General features: G+C 47.8%; 1 protein-coding gene and 1 long non-coding RNA gene across 8 annotated transcripts in view; one reads left to right on the top strand and one right to left on the bottom strand.

Moving 5' to 3' along the window:
• Positions 1–16,883, bottom strand: part of NRF1 (nuclear respiratory factor 1) — a 62,933-nt gene that overhangs the window by 32,915 nt on the left and 13,135 nt on the right. For all 5 annotated transcript variants that reach the window (XR_007900998.1, XR_007900999.1, XM_051773713.1 and 2 more), the window contains exons 2-7: positions 15,887–16,118; positions 13,223–13,337; positions 8,918–9,044; positions 7,788–7,928; positions 1,417–1,575; positions 548–742 (exon numbers count right to left, since the gene is read on the bottom strand). Coding sequence is in view for 3 of the 5 variants with exons in the window: in XM_051773713.1 (XP_051629673.1) it covers positions 548–742; positions 1,417–1,575; positions 7,788–7,928; positions 8,918–9,044; positions 13,223–13,337; positions 15,887–16,109 (960 nt within the window). In the remaining 2 variants the exon portion in view is untranslated. The remainder of the gene's footprint in view (positions 1–547; positions 743–1,416; positions 1,576–7,787; positions 7,929–8,917; positions 9,045–13,222; positions 13,338–15,886; positions 16,119–16,883) is intronic.
• On the top strand, positions 11,313–13,232 carry LOC127463825 (uncharacterized). Of its 3 annotated transcripts, XR_007901005.1 has the most exons (6): positions 11,313–11,448; positions 11,485–11,521; positions 11,787–11,875; positions 11,913–12,432; positions 12,692–12,789; positions 13,085–13,232. It is a non-coding gene; the product is annotated as an uncharacterized LOC127463825 (long non-coding RNA). The 3 variants fall into 3 exon arrangements; XR_007901003.1 differs by having other exon boundaries at positions 11,313–11,521; XR_007901004.1 differs by lacking the exon at positions 12,692–12,789 and having other exon boundaries at positions 11,313–11,521; positions 13,099–13,214.

Here is a 16,883-nt window from a genome sequence, read left to right as displayed (position 1 = left end):
GGGTTCCCCTGGAGAAGAGAAGGCTCCAGGGAGAGCTGAGAGCCCCTGGCAGGGCCTAAAGGGGCTCCAGGAGAGCTGGAGAGGGACTGGGGACAAGGGATGGAGGGACAGGACACAGGGAATGGCTTCCCACTGCCAGAGGGCAGGGATATTGGGAAGGAATTCCAGGTGTAAACTAAAGACCAGGAGGCACAGAAATACCTGATCTGTTGATTAAAGTAGGTTTTATGCCATTAAAGGAGGGCAGCTCCACCACCTCTGCTCCCGTTGCCACCACAGGCCTTGTGTGGTGACATCAGGAACTGGATTTGTTCATTAAGTGGGTTCATTGAACTCAGCTCAGATCCCTGAATCGCAGGAACCCAAGGGATGGGAACAAGGGATGGGAGTGGGGAAGAGGGAGGTAAAACTGGTTCTCTGGGTGGGAGGGTTGGCTTTACAAACCCAAGGGATGAGACCTGCAGACAAAGCCAAAATTCCCGACGCGGACGGTGAAATCCCGAGTCAGCCGTGCCGGGAATGGGGAAATGCAGAGGGCCCCACTCACCTGGATGAGGGACACGGTGCCATCGGGGTTGCTGAAGGTCTGTACCACGGTCTGGGAGGGCACCAGGTGGGCGATGCTGTGCGTGGTCGTGGTCTGCGGGGTCTGCTGGTCCTCGAAGGCGTAGAGCAGGTCCTCGCGCCCGTGCTGCTTGTAGCAGTTCTTCACGATGGTCCTCAGGGCCTGGGTCCAGGACACCTTCCAGCACGAGGGGGAGAGGGCAGAGTCAGGGGGGGAAGGTTTTCTGAACCGCTGGGATTTGAATGTTTGTCTTTGCTGGGGTTTATTGGATGGTTTGGAACCAACTCGCAAACAAAAGGCCCCGATAATGAATTCCTCTCCTCATCCCCTCCTTTGTCCAGGACTCAGAAATCACCCTGGAGAGCAGCAGGATCTAGGGAAGATGTCCCTGCTCACTGCAGGATGAGATGACCTGTAAAAGGGCCCTTCCAACCCAAACCATTCTGGGGAGAAAACCACCCTGCTTCAGGAGAGCACCGACTGCCACAGCACCATTCCCAGCCCCACCTGCAATCCCTCCCCATCCAACGGGTCCTAAATCACCCCACACAGGTCCTGCTGCTCCCACACCACGGTGGCCTTCTTCCCTGAAGACCTCTGTGACAGAAACATCACCTGTGTGGTGGCATCCACGGCCACAACTGGCCCCCCCCACCCCTTCCCTCCGTTCTCTCCCTTTTTCCCGGCTCCGCCGCGCTATTCCCTTGGAGCACCAAGGTCCCTGCTGCTCAGGATGGGACAGCCTCCCTGCCAAGACTCTTCCTTCTGCCACTGGAGGGAAGACCTGCTCCCAGAGCACTGTTTGCAAGCCCCTGTGCTCAGTTTGAGGGCAGCCAGGGAGGGACACTCACCCGCTGCTTCTGCTCCTCCGTGCGGACGTCGCTGCGGACGTTGGCCCAGGGAATGTCCTCGGGCCACCAGATGGGTTTGCAGCTCTCCTTGCCCCAGCCTGGCTTCCCACGGCCCGTGGAATACTTCAGCATCTCGGGGATGAAGGCTCTCAGCTGTGCCTGCAACAAACCACAGCACAGGGGGGAATTTTTAGGGTCTTTCCTCTCTGGTAGTTTTGAGGCGCTTCCAAGTTATCACAGGGTACAAAGTTACTACATTTAACACCCATCCTGTTGGAGCCATCGACTGGGAGAGGCCTGGATGCCTAAGGAAGATGGACAATACTTTACCACCTTCTCCCAGATTCAGCTTAGAGCCTGGGAAGAGCAGAGACCCAATTAAGTCAGCTAATTACAGTAATAAGGCACAACCACATGTTGTATTAACACACTGTACGGTTAAACCCTACCAGGAAGAGAGCAGGCCAACCTCAAAGGGAGAGGATAAATAAACAGATCAGAATAAGGCAGAAAAACCCACAGAACATCCTCAAAGTGGCAGGAACTGAGCCATGAGCTCAGTATCTCACAGAGATGCTGCAAAGGGGATGGAGCTCCAGGGGCTGCTCGGATGTGAAAACCACAATCTCACACTTCTCCACCCCTGTGTTGCCAAAGAGATTACAAAACCCATGCAGGGTTTTGTGACACATCTGGGTTTTGTGCCAGGGATTCCTTGGAGTGTCAGGAAAAGGCTGGTTCAGCTGCAGAACGGAGCAGGAAGAGGAGGAGCTCTCACCTCACGTCGGAGAAAATCACTTTATCTTAAAGCTTCAAACCTGCAGCCCTTTTGAGCTTTTATACTAAGTTATTTCATAGAATTGTGGGATCATTGTGGTTGGAAAAGACCTTTAAGACCGTGGAGTCCAACCATTGCCAGCACTACCAAGGCCACCCCTGACCCCTGTCCCCAGGTGCCACATCCACAGGGCTTGGAAATCCCTCCAGGGGTGGGGACTCCACCCTGTTCCAAGGCCTGACCACCCTTTCCAGGAAGGAATTTCCCCAATATCCAACCTGACCCTCCCCTGGCCCAGCCTGAGGCCGTTTCCCCTTGGCCTGGCCCTTGTTCCCTGGCAGGAGAGCCCGACCCCCCCCGGCTCCCCCCTCCTGGCAGGGACTTGCAGAGCCAGAAGGTCCCCCCTGAGCCTCCTTTGCTCCAGGATGAGCCCCCCCAGCTCCCTCAGCCCCTCCTGCTGCTCCAGACCCTTCCCAGCTCCCTTCCCTTCCCTGCACACGCTGTTGTATCCGTTGGCTCCAAGCTGGACATTAACTCATTTCCAAGCTGCCTTTTCCATGTTACACATGGAATATGTACTAAAGCACCTTCTTCCCAAGCCTGTCCATGATCCCCCTTCCAGTGCAGGACCAGCATTCACCCTCCTGTGCTCCAGGCTCCCCTGTTGAGGCCCCAGTTGTTCAAACCAACCTGGGAACAGCAGATTTTTGAGCTGCCCGGTGCAAAAACAGTTAAAAGCTCCTTCCCTGAACCTCAACGTGCCCCTCGTTTCCAGCTGGATTAATTACTGGTCCGTGGGAGCTCGGGGCTCAAGCTACTCAGGGTACTTGTTAAGGAGGGTTTGTGTTTAATCCACCGGGGAGACAATCAGCAGCACCGGCACAACCTGCTCCAGAGCCAGCACTGTGCTAATTAGCGCCCTAACGAGGCCTCACCCGCGGCTCCAGGGGCTCTGACACGGGGTGGGGCACTGAGACAAAGAGCTCACATCCCTCAGGGTGTGGCTGTGACCACCTCACCTGGGGGAGCCACCAATGCTGCCACCTCCACCCAGGAACCACCTGGAAACCAAACATCTGCTGGGAAAAATGTCAGCATGTTCCAGTTTGTGCCATGGTCAGCTCTGGGAAGGGCCCATAAAACACCCAGGATGGAGGATTTGGGAGACACTGAGAAATGTTTCCCTGACACCCTTTGGTGCTGAGTGTTCCTGAGGTTTAACATCAGGTTCAAGTGTTAACAGGACTGAGCTGATCCTGGTTCTACCATTTCCAACGGCCCAAAGAACAGACAACTCTATTCCAATGGTATTCCAACTGTATTCCAACTGTATTCCAGTGCTGGAAACAACAAGGAAAAGGGCTTCTGGAACAGAGCAAAACCTGTGGTTGGGAATTTCCATCTGAAAGAGCAGAAGAGTTCTGTTCACACCATCCACCAAGCACCCAAACATCAAACAGCTGCTGGAAAAAATGCCAGTTTGTGCCACTGTCAGCTCTGGGAAGGGCCCATAAAACACCCAGGATGGAGGATTTAGGAGACACTGAGAAATGTTTCCCTGACACCCTTTGGTCCTGAGTGTTCCTGAGGTTTAACATCAGGTTCAAGTGTTAACAGGACTGAGCTGATCCTGGTTCTACCATTTCCAACGGCCCAAAGCACAGACAACTCTATTCCAGCTGTATTCCAGTGCTGGAAACAACATGGAAAGTGGTTTCTAGAATGGAGAAAAATCCATGGCTGGGAATTTTCATCTGGGTCAGCACATGAGTTCTGCCAACTCCCTCCACAAACCACCCAAAAACCAAACATCTGCTGGAAATTCAGCGGCACATTCCAGTTTGTGCCATGGTCAGCTCATAAAACACCCAGGATGGAGGATTTGGGAGACACTGAGCAATGTTTCCTTGACACCCTTTGGTCCTGAGTGTTCCTGAGGTTTAACATCAGGTTCAAGTGTTAACGGGACTGAGCTGATCCTGGTTCTACCATTTCCAACGGCCCAAAGAACAGACAACTCTATTCCAATGGTATTCCAACTGTATTCCAACTGTATTCCAGTGCTGGAAACAACAAGGAAAAGGGCTTCTGGAACAGAGCAAAACCTGTGGTTGGGAATTTCCATCTGAAAGAGCAGAAGAGTTCTGTTCACACCATCCACAAACCACCCAAAACCCAAACATCTGCTGGAAAAAATGCCAGTTTGTGCCACTGTCAGCTCTGGGAAGGGCTCATAAAACACCCAGGATGGAGGATTTAGGAGACACTGAGAAATGTTTCCCTGACACCCTTTGGTCCTGAGTGTTCCTGAGGTTTAACATCAGGTTCAAGTGTCAACAGGACTGAGCTGATCCTGGTTCTACCATTTCCAATGGCCCAAAGCACAGACAACTCTATTTTAAACCACAATAATAAAAATAAATAAATAAAATAAAATAAACAAATAAATAAATAAATTAAAAAAATAAATAATAATAAATCAATCAATCATTCTAAACCATAGATTATAAATCACTGTGATCATGATGAAAGATTAGAGATCTCTTATAAACTTCAGACAAATGATGAAGTTTTAAAAAAAAGCAGATTAAAGGACAAGCCACCTGCTTAGAAATCCAGCTGTGGACACCTCAGTGGGAGCCACCTGAAGCAGCTGAGCTCAGTTAAGCTAAGCTAAGCTTAGTTAACTAAGCTAAGCTAAGTTTTATTTTATTTTTACTTTTTGTCTTTACTTTTTATTTTATTTTATACTTTTACTTTTTATTTTTATTTTACAGTTATTTTTACATTCACAGTCGTGGTTTTATATTTTCTAGCTATATTTTTACATTTATTTTTATATTTTTAAATTATGCTTTACCATTTATCTTTATATTTGTATGCTATAGTTATATTTTTAAATTCGTTTTTATATTTTTAATTATATTTTTACATTTATATTTTATAGTTATATTTTTACATTTATCTTCATATTTATACTTGTATGTCATAGTTGTATTTTTACATTTATTTTTATATTTTTATATTTTATAATTATATTTTTGCATTTATTTTTATATTTTCGTTATATTTTTACATTCATTTTTATATTTGTATGTTATAGTTATATTTTTACATTTGTTTTTATATTTTTATATTTTATAATTATATCTTGACATTTTTTATATTTTATACTTCTATTTTTTTATTTGTTTTTATATTTTTATATTTTATAATGATATTTTTACTTTTACTTTTATATTTTGTAGTTATATTTTTACATTTACTTTTATATTTTTATACTTTATAGTTATATTTTTACATCTATTTTTCTATTTTTATTTCATAATTAAATTTTTACCTTTTTCATATTTTATAGTTCTATTTTTACATTTATTTTTCTATTTTTATATTTTACAATTCTATTTTTACCTTTATTTTTCTATTTTTATATTTTAAAATTCTATTTTTACCTTTATTTTTATATTTTTATATTTTAAAATTCTATTTTTACCTTTATTTTTATATTTTACAGTTCTATTTTTACCTTTATTTTTATATTTTAAAATTCTATTTTTACCTTTATTTTTACAATTTATAGTTCTATTTTTACATTTGTTTTTCTATTTTTCTATTTTACAATTATATTTTTGCCTTTACTTTTATGTTTTATAGTTCTATTTTTACGTTTATTTTTCTATTTTTCCATTTTACAATTCTATTTTTGCCTTTACTTTTATATTTTATAGTTCTATTTTTAAATTTATTTTCCTATTTTTATATTTTATAATTATATTTTTACCTTTAGTTTTATATTTTATAGTTCTATTTTTGCATTTGTTTTTCTATTTTTACATTTGTTTTTCTATTTTTATATTTTATAGTTCTATTTTTACATTTGTTTTTCTATTTTTCTATTTTAAAATTACATTTTTATTTTTCTATTTTGTACTTATATTTTTACGTTTATTTTTCTATTTTGTACTTATATTTTTACATTTATTTTTCTATTTTTCTATTTTAAAATCATACTTTTACAATTTTTATATTTATACGTTACAGTCATATTTTTACACTTATATTTATATTTTTATATTGTATAATGATATTTTTTACATTTATTTTTCTATTTGTATTTTACATTTATATTAATATTTAACATATAAACATTCCCCCCGTTCCCAGGAGTTGACCCAACCAGCTCCAAGGGGACTCTCCCAGCAGCCTGAGCTCTGCTCCTCCCCACCATTTCCACATGGAAAACATTCCCACTGCAAAACTGAGCCCCAGGACACAACCCCAACTGGGACACAACCCCAACTGACCCCAGGACACAACCCCAACTGACCCCAGGGACACAACCCCAACTGACCCCAGGGACACAACCCCAACTGGGACACAACCCCAACTGACCCCAGGGACACAACCCCAACTGGGACACAACCCCAACTGACCCCAGGACACAACCCCAACTGACCCCAGGGACACAACCCCAACTGGGACACAAACCCAACTGACCCCAGGACACAACCCCAACTGACCCCAGGGACACAACCCCAACTGACCCCAGGGACACAACCCCAACTGACCCCAGGGACACAACCCCAGCTCCGAGGGCGGCCGGGGCCGCTCCAGCCCCACGGGGAGGAGGTGGAACCTCCCTGGGGACAGAGACACCCAAACAACGGGGTCCAGGGGACAGCTGTGCAGGTGACACCGAGCTGGGGGAGTGTTGATGTGCTGGAGGGCAGGAGGGCTCTGCAGAGGGACCTGGGGAGGTTGGAGAGTTGGGCTGATTGCAACGGGATGAGGTTCAACCAGGCCAAGGGCCGGGTCCTGCCCTTTGGCCACAACAACCCCCTGCAGGGCTACAGGCTGGGGCCAGAGGGGCTGGAGAGCAGCCAGGCAGGAAGGGAGCTGGGAGTGGGGATGGACAGGGAGCTGAACAGGAGCCAGAGTGTGCCCAGGGGGACAAGAAGGCCAATGGATCCTGGCCTGGCTCAGGAACAGGGTGGCCAACAGGGCCAGGGAAGTGATTCTGCCCCTGGACTCAGCACTGGGGAGGCCACCCCTGGAGTGCTGTGTCCAGTTCTGGGCCCTCAGCTCAGGAAGGACATGGAGGGGCTGGAGCAGGGGCAGAGAAGAGCAGCCAGGCTGGGGAAGGGACTGGAGCCCAAGTGCTGGGAGGAGAGGCTGAGGGAGCTGGGGGGGCTCAGCCTGGAGAGGAGGAGGCTCAGGGGAGACCTCCTCACTCTCTGCAACTCCCTGCCAGGAGGGGGGAGCCGGGGGGGGTTGGGCTCTTTTCCCAGGCAACCATCAGCAAGACAAGAGGGCTCGGTCTTCAGCTGTGCCAGGGGAGGTTTAGGTTGGACATCAGGAAGAATTTCTTTGCAGAGAGGGTGCTCAGCCATTGGAATGGGCTGCCCAGGGAAGTGGGGGATTCTCCATCCCTGGAGGTGTTTAAGGACAGACTGGATGTGGCATCAGTGCCATGGGCTGGGAACCACGGCAGGGTTGGATCAAGGGTTGGGCTGGATGATCTCAGAGGTCCCTTCCAACCCAGCTGATTCTAGGATTCTATGTGTCCCTCTTGGTGTGCCCTGTGGGTGCTCACCTGGGTCATCTTGTCCACGGACACGGGGATGCCGTCGATGGTCAGGGGGGGCAGCTCTGAGTTGACCTCCTGAGGCGCAGGCGCGTGTTCCGCCAGCGCCGACTCCAGGTCCTCCAGGATGGTGCTCTTGTACTTGCGGACCTGTGGGGGTTGTTAAGCTCGGGTAAACAACGTGAGGAGCACCGGGAGAGGGCAGGGACCTTCCCCGAGGTGTCACAGAGCCACAGCTGGCAGGAGATACCCACGGGCACCAGAGCCTTGGGCGAATGGAAGGGTTGCTGATGAAACAGAGAGAAACACCGGCAAGGGAAGGGTTTAGGGGGTGAAAGGGAAAGTTCTGAGGCAAGACTTGACGTGCTCAGGGTCTGCTCCAGGTTAGGTCTGGCCTGCAACAAGGGGCAAGGACTGACAGCAGAGCTGAGTTCAGACAGTTCACAGTTTGGGGTTGTTCAGCCTGGAGCAAAGGAGGCTCAGGGGGGACCTTCTGGCTCTGCAAGTCCCTGCCAGGAGGGGGGAGCCGGGGGGGGTCGGGCTCTGCTGCCAGGGAACAAGGGACAGGCCAAGGGGAAACGGCCTCAGGCTGGGCCAGGGGAGGGTCAGGTTGGACAGCAGGAGGAATTTCCTCATGGAAAGGGTGGGGAGGCCTTGGCAGGGGCTGCCCAGGGAGGTTTGGAGTGCCCAGCCCTGGAGGTGTCCCAGGAAGGCCTGGCCGTGGCACTCAGTGCTCTGGGCTGGGGGCCAAGGTGGGGATGGGGCACGGGGTGGATCCATGGGCTGGGAGGGCTTTTCCAGCCTCAGGGATTCTGGGATTGTGTGATCACTACCTGCTCCCTCTCCTGTTTACTCCAGGATGTTCAGCTGGTGAGATGTGCCAGGCCACCACTCACGCAGAGCAGGGAGGACCTCAGTGTGTCCTCGTGTCACAGAACCACTGAGGTTGGAAAAGGCCTCTGAGATCACCGAGCCCAACCACAACCTGACCCTGCCAGGTCCACCACTGCCCATAAAACCTAAACTCCTGTTCCCAGGGTTCTAAACACGACTCCCAGGCTTGCAAGGCTGCCCCAAGCAGAGCAAAACCCTCAGAGAAGGCGAGGAAGTCATCCCCTAATTTCCCTGGAGACACCTACCACGTTCTCCAAGGGCGCAGCCCCGAACACTTTGAAGACAGGGTTGGGTTTGGAGGGTGAGATGCAGAGCACGATGGCCTGCTGCCCCACCCGGGTGGTGTACTCATCCAGCGTGGCTCGGAGCTTCCTGCAACACAGGGAGGGACAAACCAGGGGATGGGGGTCAGCTGAAAGCCCTGGAGAAACACGGCCCCCCTCACTGTGAACCCCTTTTCTTCACGCTGCTCGTTCACCAGGCAGGTGAGAGACAGAGCCCAGCTGGGCAGGTTGGCCCCATCCATACCCAGGCTATCCCTGCTGTGCTCCCTGCCCTCCCCCAGCAGCTCAGATGTCAATGATTCCCCCTCCTCTCCTTTTCCCAGCGAGGTAAAAAGAGAAAAACCAGCAGAGCAGCAAAGCTGGGGCAGCAGGAGGCTGCACTGCTCTGCCTCAGCAGCACAGAACTTGGGGTCTGTCGAGTCACTCGAAGGATTCAGCAAAAGAAAGCTGCAAACACAGGTTATTCTACATCCAGATCATAACAGTGCAGTCCTCTAGTGCCAAAGTCCTGCCCAAACCACAGCTGTGAGAATTCCAGCTACAGGACAGGCAAGAAGCAGAAATATTGCAACAGCTCAGCCCAGGAAACCCAGGTGTGCACCCAGCTCAGCAAGTCCCTTTGGAATGATCCCTCCGTGGGATGAAAATGTTCCATCAGGTCCTTTCTGCCTCTTACTCACTTTTGGGCAGTGCAAGAGGACGTGGCAGAAATGTTGGGAGGAAGGCCTAAAGCAAGAGGCCTAAAGCATTTCCCTCAGAAAACCTGAGCTCTCCACAAAGTGACAGCTCAGTCCCTGCCCTGGTCACCCCAGAACCTGCCAAAAAGCACCAGCACCACCAGGAGTTGCTCAGAGATCCCAGAATGAGGAGTTTTAACTTCCCACTCGATTCCCAGTGGGGTGAAAATCAAGCAGGAGCACGTTAAACTGATCCGAGTGCAAAAAAAAAATGATGCCTTTTGTCAGTATCTTACATGTGGTAAAATGAAGCAGTTTTGTGAAGGGAGGAGAAATAATTCCTTCTTTTAAAATATAATGTTCATATTTCAAGGGAGAAAAGAATTTGCTCTCCAGAAACATGGCTGAGTCAGCAGAGTTGGGGGAAGGAGGGAAAAACCCAGAGTGGAGCTCTAAAAGGAAGGGATTTCACTCCCAAGGAAATATTATTTAACACTAACCCAGCCCAGTTAAATCAGAAACAGCACAGAGAGCAAAAACTGCTTTGTTGCAAAACCTAGAAAACGGTACCAGCCAATATTCAGAACTGTTTCCAGAGGATGGAAGTGCAGGTGGTGTTTCCAGGCTGGAAAGCCTGTGGAGCCTGTGCTCCTCGGAGGCCCCCAGGTGGGCAAACAGCCTCAGAGCACCCGGGATGCAACACCTGAAGGGCTCTGCTGGCTCAAAAAGAGCCCAAAAAAGTAGTGTTTCAGCTCTGTCAGCCATCCCCCTTTGATTATTCTCCTCCCAAACTGTGCTCTACAGGCCGGGGGAGCCTTCAGCGTGGAGTTTATCCACTGGCAAAGGAAATTTGCATAAACACGCACTGGATTTATTCCTAGAATTGTTTCATCGTGCAAAAAAAAAAGACTTGTGAGGTAGGTAAGTCCTTCGTGCCCCTGCAGAGCTGGGATGTGGATGGAGCTCCAGGTTCTCAGGCCAGAGGATGTAAGAGTCCTGTTAAAAACTGATTTCTTTCCTCTGTGAGCAGGGACAGGCCCCAGGGAACGGCTGGAGCTGGGCCAGGGCAGGGTCAGGGTGGATCTCAGGACAAGGTTGGATGAATGATCCTTGTGGGTCCCTTCCAGCTCAGGGTATTCCACGATTCCAAAGCTACTAGAAACACCTTTTAAGGCCACGTTACTGTGACACGTTTAACTGGTGACCAGGGTTCAAACACAGCGGTGGATCCACCAGAGGGGTCACCTCAGGGACCATAAAATCACTTCCAGGAGGAGCAGGGCTGGAATGCAACCCATTCCTGCAAACTGAGACACAGCTCTGGGGTTCCAGAATAAAAATATAAAATATATAAAAATAAAAATATTTTAGGGTTCCACCTAAAAAATATCTCCAGTCCCTGTAGCTTCTGGACAGCACAGAGATGGATCAGGGATGCAACCTGAGGTGTCTGAGGGAAGAGGGAATCCTTACCTGGCAAAGGTGTCTGAGGGAAGAGGGAATCCTTACCTGGTAAAGGTGTCTGAGGGCAGAGGGAATCCTTACCTGGCAAAGGTGTCTGAGGGAAGAGGGAATCCTTACCTGGCAAAGGTGTCTGAGGGAAGAGGGAATCCTTACCTTGGCAAAGGTGTCTGAGGGCAGAGGGGGGATCCTTACCTGGCAAAGGTGTCTGAGGGAAAGTGGAAATCATTACCTGGCAAAGGTGTCTGAGGGCAGAGGGGGAATCCTTACCTGGGCAAAGGTGTCTGAGGGAAGGGGGGAATCTTTACATGGGCAAAGGTGTCTGAGGACAGAGGGAATCCTTACCTGGCAAAGGTGTCTGAGGGCAGGTGGGATCCTTACCTGGCAAAGGTGTCTGAGAGAAGGTGGGATCCTTACCTGGGCAAAGGTGTCTGAGGGAAGAGGGAATCCTTACCTGGCAAAGGTGTCTGAGGGAAGGGGGGAATCTTTACATGGGCAAAGGTGTCTGAGGGCAGAGGGGGAATCCTTACCTGGGCAAAGGTGTCTGAGGGCAGAGGGGGGATCCTTACCTGGCAAAGGTGTCTGAGGGAAAGTGGAAATCATTACCTGGCAAAGGTGTCTGAGGGCAGAGGGGGAATCCTTACCTGGGCAAAGGTGTCTGAGGGAAGGGGGGAATCTTTACATGGGCAAAGGTGTCTGAGAGAAGGTGGGATCCTTACCTGGCAAAGGTGTCTAAGGGCAGAGGGGGAATCCTCACCTGGGCAAAGGTGTCTGAGGGAAGGTGGGAATCGTTACCTGGCAAAGGTGTCTGAGGGAAGGTGGGATCCTTACCTGGGCAAAGTGTCTGATGGAAGGGGGGAATCCTCACCTGACAAAGGTGTCTGAGGGAAGGTGGGATCCTTAGCTGGGCAAAGGTGTTTGAGGACAGGGGGGATCCTCACCTGGGCAAAGGTGTCTGAGGGAAAGTGGGGAATCCTTACCTGGCAAAGGTGTCTGAGGGCAGAGGGAATCCTTACCTGGGCAAAGGTGTCTCAGGGAAGGGGGGATCCTTACCTGGGTAAAGGTGTCTGAGGGCAGAGGGGGGATCCTTACCTGGGTAAAGGTGTCTGAGGGAAGGGGGGAATCTTTACGTGGCAAAAGTGTCTGAGGACAGGGGGGATCCTTATGTGGGCAAAGGTGTCTGAGGGAAGATGGGATCCTTACCTGGGCAAAGGTGTCTCAGTGCAGGTGGAAATCTTTACCTGGCAAAGGTGTCTGAGGGCAGAGGGGATCCTTACCTGGGCAAAGGCGTTTGAGGGAAGGTGGGAATCTTTACCTGGCAAAGGTGTCTGAGGGAAGGTGGCATCCTTAGCTGGGCAAAGGTGTCTGAGGGCAGGTGGGATCCTTACCTGGGCAAAGGTGTCTGAGGGAAAGTGGGGAATCCTTACCTGGCAAAGGTGTCTGAGGGCAGAGGGAATCCTTACCTGGGCAAAGGTGTCTCAGGGAAGGGGGGATCCTTACCTGGGCAAAGGTGTCTGAGAGAAGGTGGGATCCTTACCTGGGTAAAGTGTCTGATGGAAGGGGGGAATCTTTACCTGACAAAGGTGTCTGAGGGAAGGTGGGATCCTTAGCTGGGCAAAGGTGTTTGAGGACAGGGGGGATCCTCACCTGGGCAAAGGTGTCTGAGGGAAAGTGGGGAATCCTTACCTGGCAAAGGTGTCTGAGGGCAGAGGGAATCCTTACCTTGGCAAAGGTGTCTGAGGGCAGAGGGAATCCTTACCTGGGCAAAGGTGTCTCAGGGAAGGGGGGATCCTTACCTGGGCAAAGGTGTCTCAGGGAAGGGGGGATCCTTACCTGGGCAAAAGTGTCTGAGGGAAAGTGGAAATCATTACCTGGGCAAAGGTGTCTGAGGGCAGAGGGAATCCTTACCTGGTAAAGGTGTCTGAGGGAAGGTGGGATCCTTACCTGGGCAAAGTGTCTGATGGAAGGGGGGAATCCTCACCTGACAAAGGTGTCTGAGGGAAGGTGGGATCCTTAGCTGGGCAAAGGTGTTTGAGGACAGGGGGGATCCTCACCTGGGCAAAGGTGTCTGAGGGAAGTGGGGAATCCTTACCTGGCAAAGCTGTCTGAGGGAAGGTGGGACCCTCACCTGAGCAAACGTGTCTGCTGCCTCTTCCTGATGGAAGGGTTGGATTCAAAGACGTGTGGTCGCTTCCGCTTCTTCCCCGTTGCCACGGCAGCGGCTGCTGCCATCCCGACAGGGCCTGGAAATCCAACCACAACGGGGGAATCAGCTCAGGCAGCTCAGGAACTGGCCAGAAAGGACGTTGCCATTGTGTGGACGTGTCCCAAGGCTGCCCATGTGACACAAATTCCTTCCCCAGCTCTCCTCTCCAGCACCCCGGAGGTTCCATCCAAAGGCTCCGTTCCCCAGATCCCAGCTCGGTCCCAGGGAAGGTCACGTGTTCCAGTCTAAAGTTTTCCTCACAAACACATAATTCTGAATTTTATCTTCCAGACACGCTGGAAAAACGCCCCAAGACTTTAAATAAGTGGCTGAACTGAGGAGATCCCGGTGGCCTGGGAGAAGAGAGCTGGGCAAAACGCCAGGAATCCTGCTTGGACACCTCAACAGGAGCCTGAGGCTTTTCCCCAGGGATTAAGGATTGGTTGTAATGGGAAAAAAACTGAAAATCCTGAGTTCCTGGAAGTATCCTACAACAGGCCCCTGAAGACCACCCGGGCCTGAAAAGCCTGTGTGCTAGAAGGGAAGGGGGAAAGAAAAAATCCTGCAGGATGGGAGGCTGGAAAGTTCATAAGCAAGGGCGCAGGATGGTCAGCGGGGTGGTGGAACCTGCCAGGTTGGTCCAGCACATCAAGAGCTTTATTCACCCAGCGAAGTCCGACCCCAAACTCTGAGGGATTCCTTGACACTGCATTTTTCCACAGGAATGGTGGATCCACCACAAGGCCAGTGTGGAGGACATTTGGGTTCACTGGAAGGGATTTGGGGTTCCCGAATACGTTCCCAGCCCGGCTATGCCAGGATCTTCTGTGGCATTTCCCTGGCAGAGGCCAAACCTGGGAGCTCCCAGCTCAGCCAGGCCTGGGTGATTTTTGCTGTTGTTTACGTGGGCCTGAAATCGTTCTGCTCTTGGACAGGTTGGGGATTTGAATTCTGTTAATTGAGGCAGAGTTTTACCAGGGACCCTTTTTTATTGTCCAAACCAGCCTCGTATTCCCAGCACCTCCATGTTACACACAGGGAAACCATGGGAGATTCAGGGAGCACCCGGAATATTCCGAGGGATGGCATCAACCTCTGCCTAAAAATTGCTTCTTTTTTGCCAGTTTTAATATAATTTCTCTAACATAATTGCTTTAATATGATTGTTTGATATAGCACATTATATTATCTTTGTAGTTTTAGCTCCTATACTGTGTAGGAAATAATTCTGATTAAGATATTTTTTGTCTAATTATTACCACAATAAATCATACATATTTACATATATATTATATATATTATACATATCAAATAATAGATAATATATAATAATACATTATATATTATATATTACATAATTATACTATTATATATCATTTTATATATATATTACAATATACAAAAACTGAATATATTCAATTGATTAATGAATAAATGAAGAATAATATTAATTAACAATAATTAATATTAATTTATATAATATTAGTATATATTTACATGATTATATAATGTAAATTATATTATTAAATAATATATTATTTATATATTTATATGAATATATAATAGATAATATATATAATATAATATATAACAGAATAATATAATATTGTATTATAATATAATAGTATAATAATAGATGTATAAATAATTTATAAATAATATAAATATAAATATATTGCTATGATTAGATAATGTAAGTTATAGTATTAAATTGTATATTATTTATATACTTTTATGAATATATTATATATAATATATATAATATATATAATATATATAACAGAATAATATTATACTTTATTATAATATAATAATATAATAATAGATGCATAGATATATTTAGACATAATATAAATATAAATATATCGCTCTGATTAGATAATGTAAGTTATAGTATTAAATTATATATTACTTATATACTTATGAATATATAATAGATAATGTATATAATATATTACAGGATATTATATTTTATCATAATATTATAATACAATATTCATTATATGATAAATACTATATAATAAATTATATAATAAATATATTATATAATATATAAAAATATATTATATAATATATAATAAATATATATTATATAATAATCATATATAAAATAATGTTATATATTATTATATATAATAAATATATTGTATAGGATATTATATAATATATAATAAATATATATTATATATTTTATAATAATATAACTATAATATTATGTTATATATTACATAATTATATTGAGATATTATTTCTATATATTATTTCTATATATTAATTTAATTATATATTATATTAGTATATATTATATTAATATTATATTAATATAATATATCAATATATTATATATTAATATATTATATATTAATTTATTATATTAATATAATATATATTATATATAATTATATATATATATATATTATCTGCCAGCCTTAATGCTGCAGGACAAAGCTGTGCAAAGGCTCAGCCACACCTCTGCCATTCCCTAGACTTAAACCACTGCCCAAGTGTGGGGCTGGGGAGAAGGAGTTTAGAAACCAGGGAGGTCCCTCCTGCCCCGCTCCCCCCGTGCCCCTTCCCCGGGCTCACCCGCGGCCGCCAGGTGAGCCGTGACCTCGTCGGCGGCCGTGGAGTTGAGGATGTCGGAGTCGTCGTAGGACGTGTCCTCGGGCGAGGAGGGCGAGTCCTCGTCGGCGCTCAGCATGCCGTGCTCCGTGTAGGTGGCCACGTGCACCTGCTGCACCTGCTGGGCCACGGCGTGCGCCTCGATGGTGGCCATGTGCTCCGCCTGCGCCACGCCGTGCTCTTCCATCCAGAGGCACTGCGGAGGGGACACAACCACGGCGGGGGTGAGGACCCTGCGGCGGGCAACAGCGACGGGGATCACCCCCGGGTGTCCGGGAGAAGGAAACGACACCTGCGCCAGGAACTTAAAGAGCTTGGAAAGCTCGGCGCTTCCAAAGGACACGGCCCGGCCCCCACAGGCCGCCATCTTGGCTGGAGGAAAGGTCCTCAGGGATGTTGGAGCCCCTCCCGCGCTACACTGAAGGGGCTGGTCAAAGCAGGGACTTGGTTTTGCCACTTCAGGTTCCAGCTTTCAGGGGAGATGCCCAAGGGGGACACACAATTGCCTCCGACCTCAATAGCTCAGGGGCACACATGAGGATGGCAGGACAGAATCCCAAAGTCACTGAGGATGGAAAAGCCCTCTGAGATCACTGAGTCCACCCCGTGCCCCATCCCCACCTTGTCCCCCAGCCCAGAGCACTGAGTGCCATGGCCAGGCCTTCCTGGGACACCTCCAGGGCTGGGCACTCCAAACCTCCCTGGGCAGCCCCTGCCAAGGCCTCCCCACCCTTTCCAGCAACAAATTCCTCCTCATGGCCAACCTGACCCTCCCCTGGCCCAGCTTGAGGCCATTTCCTCTGATCTTGTTACTTGTTTTTTGAGAAAAGAGCTTGACTCCCCCCCCCCCCGCTCCCCCCTCCTGGCAGGGACTTGCAGAGCCAGAAGGTCCCCCCTGAGCCTCCTTTGCTCCAGGATGAGCCCCCCCAGCTCCCTCAGCCCCTCCTGCTGCTCCAGACCC

This window comes from Manacus candei, unplaced genomic scaffold (genome assembly GCF_025592945.1).
Source record: "Manacus candei isolate 608988 ecotype Guabito, Panama unplaced genomic scaffold, ASM2559294v1 h1tg000174l, whole genome shotgun sequence".
NCBI lineage: Eukaryota > Metazoa > Chordata > Aves > Passeriformes > Pipridae > Manacus > Manacus candei.
This window is presented reverse-complemented; position numbering and strand designations above follow the sequence as displayed.